The following is an 11,891-nucleotide window of genomic DNA, read 5'->3' as shown; positions in this document are numbered from 1 at the left end:
ATGGGTCATTTAACTCTTTCTCAATAAAGTTGACTTGATTTTATATGAATTTTTTTTTATTGCAATAAATATCAATTTTCATAAAATTTCTTAATTAAAAAGTATTTTATTACTTCATGTATATACATAATAGAATAAAATAAGATCTGTGAGACATATATATGTACAAAGTTTTTCATCTTAATAAATTCTACAAATTCATAACTGCTCTCTTTATAGCTTTTTCCTTGTTTCTTTTTATTTTCTTCTTGTGTTCGACATTCTTAGTGGCATCTCTAAAGAATTTGATTCCTTCCCGTTCCTCGAGAACGCGTTGCATGTACATCATACCATGTAAATTAAAGCCGACGATATCCTGGAAAATATTTAATTAATTCATCAAATAAATAATAATAATACACATTCACATAAATAACATAAATTTTCATTACTCTTAAAGAAGATATCTTTTTTATAGTGAGTTTCTTCACAATTTCCAATGTGGACAAAAGATTTTGATTGGCCACTATTGGACCATGATGTGCTTGTACTAAGCATAAAGCCAATCTGGCTAACAACTCAGAGTGATAATTGTTTTTCAACAAGCTAGGGAGTCTTTGAAGAATGTCACAGGCGGCTGAATATGGCAATAATAACAATGTTTCTTCCAATTCACTGTAATATACAATATTCCACAATATTTTCTCTCTCCTAATATCATTGCTATATTCATTGCATTTTACCTTGCTCTAATTCGTTTAAAAGTTTCCAATAAAAATTCTTCCGTGCTTGTGCAATTGTAAGCCTGCATCAGCAGAGGAAGAGGCGGTGCTTGTTCAGTCCCTTTACTCAATTCCATTTCATATTGATTCGATATTTCCAAACATTCCAATATCAATTCAGCCTAAAATAAAAAAGGCATCGTAAAAGAATATTTTTATACAATATATAATAAATTTTAATGATCTAACTTACAGCTTTTTCACTGGTAACAGTCTTTCTAGAAGGTAATGCTTGTTGCTTTTGTCCTAATACCGCAGTACTTTCTCCGGTAACTAATTCGTTTTCTTGTTGCTCCCTTTCTTCTTCCGCTTCATCTTGTAATACCAAAACTTCGCTAGTCTTTTCATACAATCTAATTACTTTATCGGAACCGCACGATGCGACGTAAGCCCCATTTGACGAAACACAGCAATTCCAACTTTCTCCAGCATGACCCTACAAGGATCATGTGTAATAGAGCTGTTGATATACAGCATCAATAATAAATAATTTAATAAAATATATTACTTGTAAAGTGATAATTTTTTGATATATGTCGGCATCCCATTGTTTAATCTTGCCATCTTTTCCCGAGGAAAAGAAATAATGAGTTCCAGGCACAAACGAGAGACCCGTGACAGAATCGTCGTGTGCAAATATAGATTTGTGGCAATCGCCGAAATCCAGACCCCAGATCTTGATGTTGCGATCGGCCGAACCAGTTGCTATAAGCGTGGAGTCGCTGGATATATCCATGCATAATGCTGGTAACTTATGTCCGTAAAGCGACACAAAAAACTATAATAAAAAACGCAATAAAATAAAAAAATAAAATAAATAATTCTTTAATAATAATCCTATTTTAATTTTATAATTTAAATTATAATTTTATAAATTATTAAATTACATACGTTTTAAAATAATTATAGTACCTTAAATGTATCCAAGAAGAAAATTTTAATGGTAGAGTCCAACAAAGAAACAGCCACAAATCTATTATTCGGGCTTATTCTTACGCACAATACGCTTTCTTCAAGCTTCAATGTCCTTACGTGCAAGACTGATAAAACTTTCGCTCTTATCTGATTATCTGGATCTTGAATAAGTTCAAAATTCCAAAATTTGACCGTTTGATCACTACTACCGCTGGCAACTCCTTTCTGTTTGCAATGATACATTATATATTAATTTTCAATTAATGAGTTAAAATATTTTTTTTTGCGAAATATTACCAAATCAGGAAATAATGTTACGCTCCAAAGTTCTTTAGAATGAGCCGACACTTCTTCCAAAATTTCGCCAGATGCAATGTCAATAATAAGCATTTTTCCATCTTTTAAACCTACGATCAGATGTCTGTCGCCGGGCACGAATGTTACTGTCAAAGCATAACCACATTGCACTGTACGTAAACATGCTAATGTTGGCCTAAAAACAAGAATATTTGTTAATAAATCTATATCATTATTATTTAAAAATTTAAAAATATTAAAAATGTGTATTTATGAGGTACTGCACCTATTCCATAACTTTACAGAATCTCCGCTAACAGTAGCAAACGCCAAATTGTCAGAGCTAAAACAGAGAGCTCGGACATCAGTACGATGTCCATGTGCTGTTATTGAACGCAAACATTTTATTTCAGGATCCTTATCCCCCATATATATAGAATGCAATTCGATCGAATTGTTATTAATTCCGACACATAACTGCACAAAAGAAATAAAATAAGATATAACATAAATCTTAAATAATTTCAAATGTATATTACGCTGTACTAACTCTGAGTTCGTTTTCTTTGCCTATGATTAAATCGAGTCCTTTTGCTTTATTGGACAGATGAATGATAGGTAAACGTTTTATCTCATCTATTAGGGATGGTGCACTTGATAGTTCTTTCCCTGCATCATTTTTTTTCCTATCCATTCAATAAAGAAATACGTATTTAAATCTTACATTTTTTTAGAAACTTAAAATATTTTCTATGAAAAATTTATACTCACTGCTGAGCTTTTCGTCTTTGTTTCTTCAATCTTTTTGCAAATCTAGTTTTCACTGTATCGTCAGGTAGAAAATAAAATAATTCTATAGAATTTCCTACTCCGTGACAGCCAAGAACTTTACATGTGGGGTCAACTTCTAATGAAACAACTCGACCACTTGCATTTCTTAAGATGCCTCCAATTCTCTCGCATTTTATAGGATATTTCTGTAAAAATATATATACTCATATTATGTGTATATATATATCTTATTATAATTGTATGGATATAAATCGCAAACTATAAATTCAATGTTTATATATAAATATAAATGCATACCATATCTGTATCTATACTTTCTTCATTTTCATCATTAACATCTGAGGTACCTATAGCAGTATCAAATTCAATATTCTTATTATCAATAAAAGTTATTTTCCAAACACGTAATTCTGCATCATTGCAACCTGTTATTATATATCGATCATTGTTCATTAAGACAAGACTCCAAACCTGTATATCAAATAAATACTCTCTATGATTATTCAGAATATAAAAATAATAAAAAGTATATATAAGTATAAATACTTCTGATCTATGCCCAATAAGGGTTTTAAAATTGTGTTCTGTATCTAGGTCCCAAAATTTCACAAACGTGTCTTTACTAGCACTGATAATAATGTTATGTTCCTTCATGAACACTAATTTAGTTATGACACCTTTGTGTCCACTTAATCTGCATATTCCAGTTTCTGCCACAACATCCCAGACTATAATATCTGTATCCTATGTTACATAAAGAAATTGCAAGAATTAAATATAAATATCACTTAAAGCAGAATTTTTAATGCCTAATATAATTTTTTACTTCTAAATTTATATAAATTAGAGAATAATTGCTTTTTGCTGCCAACCACATTCCATTATTTTTAATGGACTTGAAATCTAGTTATTTAAAGCCAAAATCATATTTTTTTTTCCTTTAATGATAATAACAATTTAATGATACTCTTACCTTGGAACCAGTGGCTAATCTATGTCCTAATGTATCATATGCCAATGCTGTTATCTCAGACTTGTGTCCCACAAATACACTAATATTTTCACCATTGCTTAAGTCAAAGATTTTTACTGAGCCATCTGCGTAACCTACCGCAATATGTCTTTTATTGGGCGATGCAGCCAGACGTGTTACACATATCTTTTCTCCAGATAATACTAGTGCCTAAAGTCATATTACAATCATAAAATATATCATGAGAAATCACCTTTATATTAAGTTTCAACTTTCTTCCCTTTAAGTTTCAACTTTGACTAACCTTTTCTCCTAGGCGCATATCCCAGATATATACATGCTCACATGCAGCAGTAGCTACAAATCTTCCTTCTTGACCATCCAACTTAATAAAGACAACATTGCATCGGGGACTTGCGATTATGTTTGCATTGCCTGCCGGCACGTATTTTAGATACTGTTTGGTCAAACCCATCTTCTATGTAAATTTATCTACAGTCTGAAGAAAATAGTCAAAATACAATGGTATATTTCACATACAAAGAACTTGTAATAATAAAAGCTATATCTGCCATGTATTGAAAGGTTAATTCAAACTAATATTCTTTTGTTAAAATTAATATTAATATGATAATTAAAACTAAATTATGGCTGTGTTCGGAGAGTGCACTATTAACACTATTACATCATATCATTTTTATCGTTCATTAAATGTAAATTAAAGATAGAATGATGAGATAGTATTAGTAGCACACTCCCCGAACGCAGCTTATATATTTTATCTTTCTCAGAAGTTTCTGTTAGGTGATGGTATGTTCATTTCTAAAGATATGTATTAACTTTAATTTTAATTTACTTCTTTTTTTTTCAAGAAGTACTGCCGCAGCGCAATCAGCATGTAATGGACTAATAAATTATACACAATTAAAAATTTAAGGTTACAAACACATGTGCTTATGCCCACAGACTGTATGCAGAGATTAGCAACAACTCGCTGTGGAAAAACTCGCGCATGCGCAATAAAACAAACACTAACGGATGCTATGGCCTCAAATAAATTCGAGATCTCGAACGGAGAACGAATTGACCAAATTGCATTTGAATAATTTAGATAATTGACCAATGGAACAGTTCTCTTTTCGTTCGAGATCTTGAATCGATTTTTAGAATCGTGGACACAAGACACTCCTATCCTTTTACATATTTTTTTTTAATAAGAAATATCGTAAAAGGTTCTTATAAAAAAGAATAGGAAATATGTATAAAACTAATAGTAAAAAATTATCCTATAAAATAAGTATTCTAATTAAATCAATTAATTCGTTGCGTTTAATATTTTTCGATTTGCAGTAGGTTTTGATCGTTTCGAAAGCGAAACGTTATAGTGCACTTTCTGCACTTAGAACGGGATGGATATGGAATGTGAGCATTCTAAAAAGAAGAGGCAAATGCAGGAAATACTACAATCGAAAGCTCTAGTATCTGAGTTCGCCGCAAGGATACGAATTTGTTTTAAGAGATGGAAAACGGTTGAAAATTAATATTTTAAAAAACACATAAAAGAAATAGAATTATATAAATCATTTCATGTTTCATTTATAAATATGTTTCATAAATGTAAGAATTTATATTTAGTAAATATTTTTAATTCCTGGAGCATTCCAGGAATGTATTATTGTTCGATAACCTTCGAGGCCTCACTAGTGATAAAAAGTTTATTTGGGATCAATGGCCTTTAATCAATATCCCGTTGGCTGTCATCGATCACTATTAATTACATATAAGATATTAATATCATTAAGTCATTAGGATATTAAAGTATTAAGATATTAAGGTATTAAGATATTAAGATAGATAAGATTGGATGTGTTTCGATATTTACTGTCAGTACTGAAAATATATAATTCAGGTCACGTATATTATAGATCTTCAGTACTAGCAGTGAATTTCGATATTAAGATATTTACATACAATACGTCATTTGTAAATATGCGCATGCACGTGCGTATTTTTGCAAGTAAAATTGCAATGGATATTCGAGATGTTCATTTATAACAAGTTTGCAAACCATTTAGTTATAAATACCTGTTGTATCTCACATTTGACTTATATTTCACCTTTGGACTTTGTTTATCATATTTTTATACTTTATAAGATTCAAAGCGTCTTTAAAAGGAAGCAAGTAATATATTTCAAATTCATATAGCATATTACATCGGTACTGTCACAAAGGTTGTAACAAAATTTTGATACATTCTGTAATAGAATTACATTTAGTGCAATGTTTACACAGGGATTTGTAACTCGTGGCTTAAAAATAAAATCAAGTGCAAAGTTATTCAAGGCATTATACAGTAAACCATCATCTGTACATCCATGTGAGATAGAAATTCCAGTACCTTGGGGCAAAATAGCTGGTATGTTCTTGTATAAACTAGCATATTATCTGTAGCTAATTGATATATTTATTTTTTTTTTAAGGGAAATTATGGGGATTAAAAGATAAGCAACCCATTTTGGCCATGCATGGCTGGCAAGATAATGCTGCATCATTTGATAGTATAGCACCTCTTATAAAAAATGAATCGATCCTGGCAATAGATTTACCTGGACATGGATTATCTTCATGGTTACCACCAGGATTTATGTATTCCGAATTGGTATACTTTCTATTAGTTAAAAGAATTAAAAAGTATTATGGATGGGAAAAAATAAAAGTAATGGCACATTCCGTGAGCGCTGCGACTATGTATTGGTATGCTGCGACTTTCCCAAACGAGATGCAGTACGTTGTAGCTTTAGATCTCCTCAAATTCCCAGATATAACTGCAAGCACATATATTCCCATGTTTAGAAATGCAGTTGATGCATTTTTCAAGATAGAAGAAAGTAATATGCAACCTAGTTACACGCAAAGTGAAATTATGAAAAAAGGAGAATCCAGAAATATAGATAAATTGTCAAATGAAATTCTTATGGCTAGAGGTACCAGACAGAAGGAAGATGGAATATATGTTTTCACCAGAGATCCCAGAATACGTGTTATATCAATCCATAGTATGTTTTCACAGGTTCATTTAGAGGAATGTGCGAAACTCATAACATGCCCGTATTTAATAATAAAAGGAGATATTAAGTTTTATGCCGAGGATAAAGAAAACTTTTACGCAGCATTGGAAGCAATGAAAGCCACTAACGATAAAATATATTTTGAATCTTTTTCAGCAACGCATCATCCTCATCTCACGCATGCAAAAGAGACGGCAGCTATTATTAATCCCTTTATAGAAAAGTATAGTTGATTGTGTTATTTTTTGAATATCAGCAATATTTTGTTACTTAAATAAAATTTATATATGATGTAAAATATATTATCGGGAGTTATGAAGCATATAATAATATTTAATGTAATTCAAACTTTTATAGAAAGATCATATATCATACATCATTCTTATATATACTGCCTATTATATACAAATATTTAAAGAAAAATTAAATCATTAAATTATATCAAGCATTTTATGCGTTAAAAAATTGAATTAAAATTTTTTAGAAATTAAGTATTTACAAAAAAAGTGGAACGTCGCGTTATAACACAATTTATTATTTTATTTATTACAAAGGAACTGTAGAAAGAAGTACATAATAACTATATATACAGATAGCACAAGAGACAGTCAAACTTTCACCAGAATCATTCACTCATGTTCAAATGCCATTTTTATCGATGAATCTAGTCGCTTATATTTTGTTGAACATTGAATAAAAGGCACTGGCAAGAATTGCTTCTCTTGTTTGTTTTTCAATGTACAACTCCCATTCTTTCATCAACATACCAGTAAAATTTATTTACACACTTAAATCTAATATCAAAGAGTAATCGCTGCATTACTTCAAGCTATATCTCGTATCTTTTAGAGTAGAATAATTTTTTTTAGATATTTAATAATCATCGCACAATTAACCATTACAAGTAACATTGGAAAATGTTCGATTTTTCTACGTACTTTATCTGCCATCGACATTTGGTAATGTAAACAAGTTATATGGTTTCCCTTTTTATCGTAACAGTATAGTCATGCTCGCATTCAGCGTTTACAAATATTATAAAATATTATTTCTTCTAACGTGAATTTATATAATTCTTCTGCTACTGCTATCGTAAGTTTCGTAGTGTTGTGAATAATAATTGGCATAATGATAATTGTACCGTTATAGTTTTTGTCGCTTCACATATGAAAATTGTATGGGAAGTATATATAAAGCATATCCAAATTGATCTCTAATACGTTTCACGTACGGAAGGACCTAGAGATACGCTCATAACGGAAAACACAAGTTATCTATTATGTTGCGCTTGCGGCTCTGCGACCTGTTCCCCATCATGAACTGGTTGTGTCAATGTATTTTGAAACCACATCATCCAGTTGCTCAGATAATGGCCGTCCAATTGATTTTCAGGATTGTCCCTTATCTGCACATCGTTCAATTCTTGAAAATTCCGAACGGTTCGGAGTTCCGTAAAATTATTGTTCACCGTATGGCCCCCATGCATCCTTACCTCCCTCTTTCTAAGGGCATCCTTTACTAACCTTTGCCTACGTTCCTCTTCCGTCTCGATCGCAGATCTCGTGAACCTCATTTCTCTGGCTCTGAGAGCATCCCTTCGCAATCTCTCCTTCCTTTCCTCTTCTGTTTCTTTAGCGTACTGATTCAATCGGGCTTCTCGCCTCTTTGCCGACTCTTTGTTCAGTCTTTCCCTTCTCTGTTCTGGCGTTTCACTTGCATATAACGATAACCGTTTAATTCTTCTTCTCTCAGCCTCGCGATCCAACCTCTTTCTCCTATCCTCCGGCGTCTCATTGTACATCCTATATTCCCTCTTTCTCGCTGCTTCAGCATCTAGTCGTTTCCTTCGTTGTTCCGGTGTCTCGTAATACATTCTCATTTCGCGTCTCTTCGCCGCTTCCTTCGCCAACCTCTGCAAACGCTGCTCCTCACTCTCCTGCTCGTACAGCTTTTTTCGTTTCTCTCTCATACACTCAGCTTTCTTCCTCAATCTTTCTCTGTAATCCTGATGCACAGCAGACTTTAGCCTAACGTGTTTCTTTGATCTTCTGGATATCTTAGCTTTTTCTTGTTCGAGATGGATATCTTTACCGTCTGTTAACTTACGTTTTGCTACAGCGATTACACTAGTATCGACATTAACAGGAATTTGTATATTCTGCTTGGCATCTTTCAAAATTCTTAGTCGTATATTAGCGTCGTTATTGCCATCGCACAACCATTCCGCGGTGTATAACGTGCCGTGATCTTCGTCATCTTCCTTCTTTATATTAATATTAAGTCCATCCAAAAATTCATTTGGTATTGTCACTGTCGATATATTGTAATTGGTCGTTTGTATTTGTTCGTCGTTCCGAATAAACACCTCCGTCGTGTTCGACTGTTTCTGAAACTCAATATTTATGGAATCCGAGTCCAGAGTGTCCAGGTAAATCGGATCTGCTAGTACATTGGCGATAGCGCCGCTTTCAGCGCTATGCTGTATGTTCCCTAAAGTGGATTCCGAAGTGTTTGATTCATTCACTTCATTCTGATCTTTGTCAATCGTCTCTTCATTGTAACCGTTAGTCTCTTTGATTTCGATCGCGCAAAAATGTTGCGCCGACGTGATTATCTCGACTTCATTAAGATCAGCTTCGGACTCATCATTCTTCTGCTCGTCGTAAGCTGAGATCAAGTCTGTCGGCCGATTTCTTATTTGTACATCGCCTTCAGATATTTCCATGTCCCTCCGGAAATCAAATAATGCGCTAAACGCTAAAATCATATAACAACTGTAAATAACTATACTCCTTAAAACTATCGTATTACGTTTTATTTAACGATGTTTAGCAAGCGCGCTCTTCAGGAAGAAGCATAACAAAAAAAAAAAAAAAAATACATTTCGATGAATTCGTTTTCCCGTTCGAATCGCCGACGGAATTACGATAATCAGATATCGAATCTCTGTCGATCGGAAATGTGCCTTCATACCTGCGTATCGTCTGCTTGACAGCTGATTCAAGATGGCAGCGTGGATGGCAACCTGGAGCCGTGCGTTTCCGCGGTATCCATCGGCATCACGCACCACGCGATCGTCATTTTCGTTCTCGCGTTACATGCTAAGCACCGTGAGACGCGCGTAAGCACGACATTCACCGGATCTAACCAGAGTCTTTAACCGAAATTCATCCGAACGTCGAGCGCCGCTCGTCCGTCTACGTCTTTCGTCATTGCTAACGGCAACAAGATTAGAGAACGGACTCTGAAACAGAATTTGATTCGCGTTTTAAAATTGAAGGTAGCGCCGACGGTCTGCAGGCTTTCTGAGATTGGTGCGTTCTTGACGAATCATAGGTGCGACGAACGCTACGAATGTTTTGAAGTATCTTTCGATTGGTCGATCAAACGCTCCGAATCATCAGGTGGATTGCAACCCATTTTGATTTTTTCTTTCATCGCTCGTTACCACCTCTATTATCTATACATTCCATGTTCGTTCCCGATACGACTTCACATTTTTAATTACTTTATATCAAAAATAAAATTTGCAAAGTGCCTGTTAATTTCTTTTCGCTAAAATATCAGCAGAAATATAACAGAATTTATAAATAAAATACAGTGATAAATGAAGCAAAAACTATTCATTTGAATACAAAATAATTGTTTCTACGTAAGTAAAACGAAAAATCATATAAATATCAAAATAATGTTAAAATGATATATCAGATTATTGTTCATTTTTCAAATGTAGATTATTAATTTCAATCTTAACTTTATTTATTCCTTATCTTTTTCCAATTTTTAAAACTAAAAAAAAAAATTAAAAAAAAAAATAAATTGAACTGAAATTAAAGAAATATATGCCAACAGATTCTAGTTTGGCAAAATAGGATTTTAATACAGATCCCTGCCGCCGATATTCTGCTCAAATCTGCAAATTGCTAATAACACAGCTGATATTTCGCTCGCTGAATAATAAATTGCAGATTCACGAGGGGCAGACCGGAAAACTTTTAATTCGTTCCAAACTACGCCTGATTATTTTGACGTTAACCCGTGAACGTCCCCATGTCCAATTACGCGGGACGTCTAAAAATGGTCAACGATTCTCCCCGATTCTCATCGGATGTCGATAAATCTCGCTCCGCGCGCGCGCGGTATTCGCGCTTTTTGCCTATGCTGATCCCGCTCTCCTTCTAGGAACGCGATCCTCGATCATATACCATTAATTACTGACACGATGCATAACGATTAGCTTTTTTCCGGTACGCCGTCGCCGAAACGCGACGTCCCCATCCGGATTGCCGCATCGCGCGCGTGCACGCGCACGCACGCACGCACGCACGCACGAACGCACGCACGCACGTCATCGAACGTCAACTCCAAATGGAAACGTCTTAATTATCGGAGCACGTATAATAGTATCGGGAATGGAGAGCGCCCAGGCGCGTCCGGCAAAAACCGTCAACCGGCCCGCGAACGTACGATCGGCGAACGAGGGGGGAGGGGGAGGCGGGGAGGAGAGTCCCCGGGACAAGAGGGAAAGATTATACGGCTGCGGACGCAGGCGTTTGTACGCTATATAAGTATATCGAGTCGGGTTTCTCGTCCCCGCCAAAAGCGATGACGTTTATGCGTCGCGGCGCAAAGAAACGTCCCGCGGAGATCGCGGTACGCCGCGATAAATCGTGTGAGATCTCGCCGTGGATCCGCGGCCGGCTCACATCCGTGGGACGATGACTCTTTTTCGGAATCGCGCCTCACGAACGTTCGTGACGACGCTACCCTTACGACAGAAACCCCTTAATAAAAATTTAATACTGGATTCAGCAGTGATTCATTACTTACTTTGAGTATTAAAAGTATCGGACAACAATGGTGTTTTTGATCCTCAAAATAAGTATCACAATTTCCGGTATTTATATTGGCCGATATTAAATTGGATTTCTATAAGGGTTTCTTTGCTCGTCGACGTCTATGTCATAGACGCGCTCGCGTGCGGGGACGACTTTATTTTCCGTTTAATTTACATTCGTTCCGAGAAAAGACAAGTCGGACCGCGGATGCTGTGGTTTTCGTCGGGAGAACGTCGGGAGTTACGT

General features: G+C 34.7%; 3 protein-coding genes across 8 annotated transcripts in view; 1 reads left to right on the top strand and 2 right to left on the bottom strand.

The window, feature by feature from the left end:
* Positions 1-86: 86 nt before the first annotated feature.
* LOC105431330 (WD repeat-containing protein 3) overlaps positions 87-11,891 on the bottom strand; it is a 32,484-nt gene continuing 20,679 nt past the window's right edge. Inside the window, exons 1-15 of one of the 4 annotated variants that reach the window (XM_089081861.1) lie at positions 4,685-4,795; positions 4,043-4,237; positions 3,739-3,948; positions 3,312-3,509; positions 3,063-3,236; positions 2,745-2,950; positions 2,524-2,659; positions 2,260-2,450; positions 1,974-2,169; positions 1,674-1,901; positions 1,270-1,539; positions 955-1,197; positions 723-883; positions 432-654; positions 87-355 (exon numbers count right to left, since the gene is read on the bottom strand). In XM_089081861.1, coding sequence (XP_088937987.1) covers positions 191-355; positions 432-654; positions 723-883; positions 955-1,197; positions 1,270-1,539; positions 1,674-1,901; positions 1,974-2,169; positions 2,260-2,450; positions 2,524-2,659; positions 2,745-2,950; positions 3,063-3,236; positions 3,312-3,509; positions 3,739-3,948; positions 4,043-4,213 — 2,772 coding nt within the window. In that variant the 5' untranslated portion in view covers positions 4,214-4,237; positions 4,685-4,795 and the 3' untranslated portion in view covers positions 87-190. Of the gene's footprint in view, positions 356-431; positions 655-722; positions 884-954; positions 1,198-1,269; positions 1,540-1,673; positions 1,902-1,973; positions 2,170-2,259; positions 2,451-2,523; positions 2,660-2,744; positions 2,951-3,062; positions 3,237-3,311; positions 3,510-3,738; positions 3,949-4,042; positions 4,238-4,578; positions 4,796-11,891 lie in introns of those variants that run through there. The other 3 variants (XM_011645441.3, XM_011645443.3, XM_011645442.3) reach the window with 3 other exon arrangements.
* Positions 5,579-7,520, top strand: LOC105431331 (putative serine hydrolase). Of its 2 annotated transcripts, XM_011645446.3 has the most exons (3): positions 5,579-6,155; positions 6,220-6,795; positions 6,964-7,520. In XM_011645446.3, the coding sequence occupies exons 1-3, from the start codon at positions 6,020-6,022 to the stop codon at positions 7,038-7,040; spliced, it is 789 nt and encodes a 262-aa protein (XP_011643748.2). In that variant the 5' UTR covers positions 5,579-6,019; the 3' UTR covers positions 7,041-7,520. The 2 variants fall into 2 exon arrangements, with proteins under 2 accessions (XP_011643748.2, XP_011643747.2); XM_011645445.3 differs by having other exon boundaries at positions 6,220-7,520.
* LOC105431332 (uncharacterized) overlaps positions 7,322-11,891 on the bottom strand; it is a 25,250-nt gene continuing 20,680 nt past the window's right edge. For both annotated transcript variants that reach the window (XM_089081865.1, XM_011645449.3), the window contains 2 exons: positions 9,781-10,051; positions 7,322-9,564 (listed from right to left, as the gene is read on the bottom strand). In XM_089081865.1, coding sequence (XP_088937991.1) covers positions 8,078-9,532 — 1,455 coding nt within the window. In that variant the 5' untranslated portion in view covers positions 9,533-9,564; positions 9,781-10,051 and the 3' untranslated portion in view covers positions 7,322-8,077. The remainder of the gene's footprint in view (positions 9,565-9,780; positions 10,052-11,891) is intronic.

The sequence above is a fragment of the Pogonomyrmex barbatus genome, unplaced genomic scaffold (assembly GCF_055798465.1).
Source record: "Pogonomyrmex barbatus isolate J1 unplaced genomic scaffold, ASM5579846v1 scaffold5, whole genome shotgun sequence".
Lineage (NCBI taxonomy): Eukaryota > Metazoa > Arthropoda > Insecta > Hymenoptera > Formicidae > Pogonomyrmex > Pogonomyrmex barbatus.
Note: the sequence above shows the minus strand (reverse complement) of the source record. Positions and strands in the feature narration are given on the sequence as shown.

What these genes read in the sequence shown, in the direction of transcription:
- LOC105431331 (XM_011645445.3), top strand. Translation starts at nt 6,020, where the DNA reads ATGTTTACACAGGGATTTGTAACTCGTGGCTTAAAAATAAAATCAAGT. An exon ending in ACCTTGGGGCAAAATAGCTG is followed by an intron (nt 6,156 to 6,219) that starts GTATGTTCTTGT and finishes TTTTTTTTTAAG; the next exon opens with GGAAATTATGGGGATTAAAA.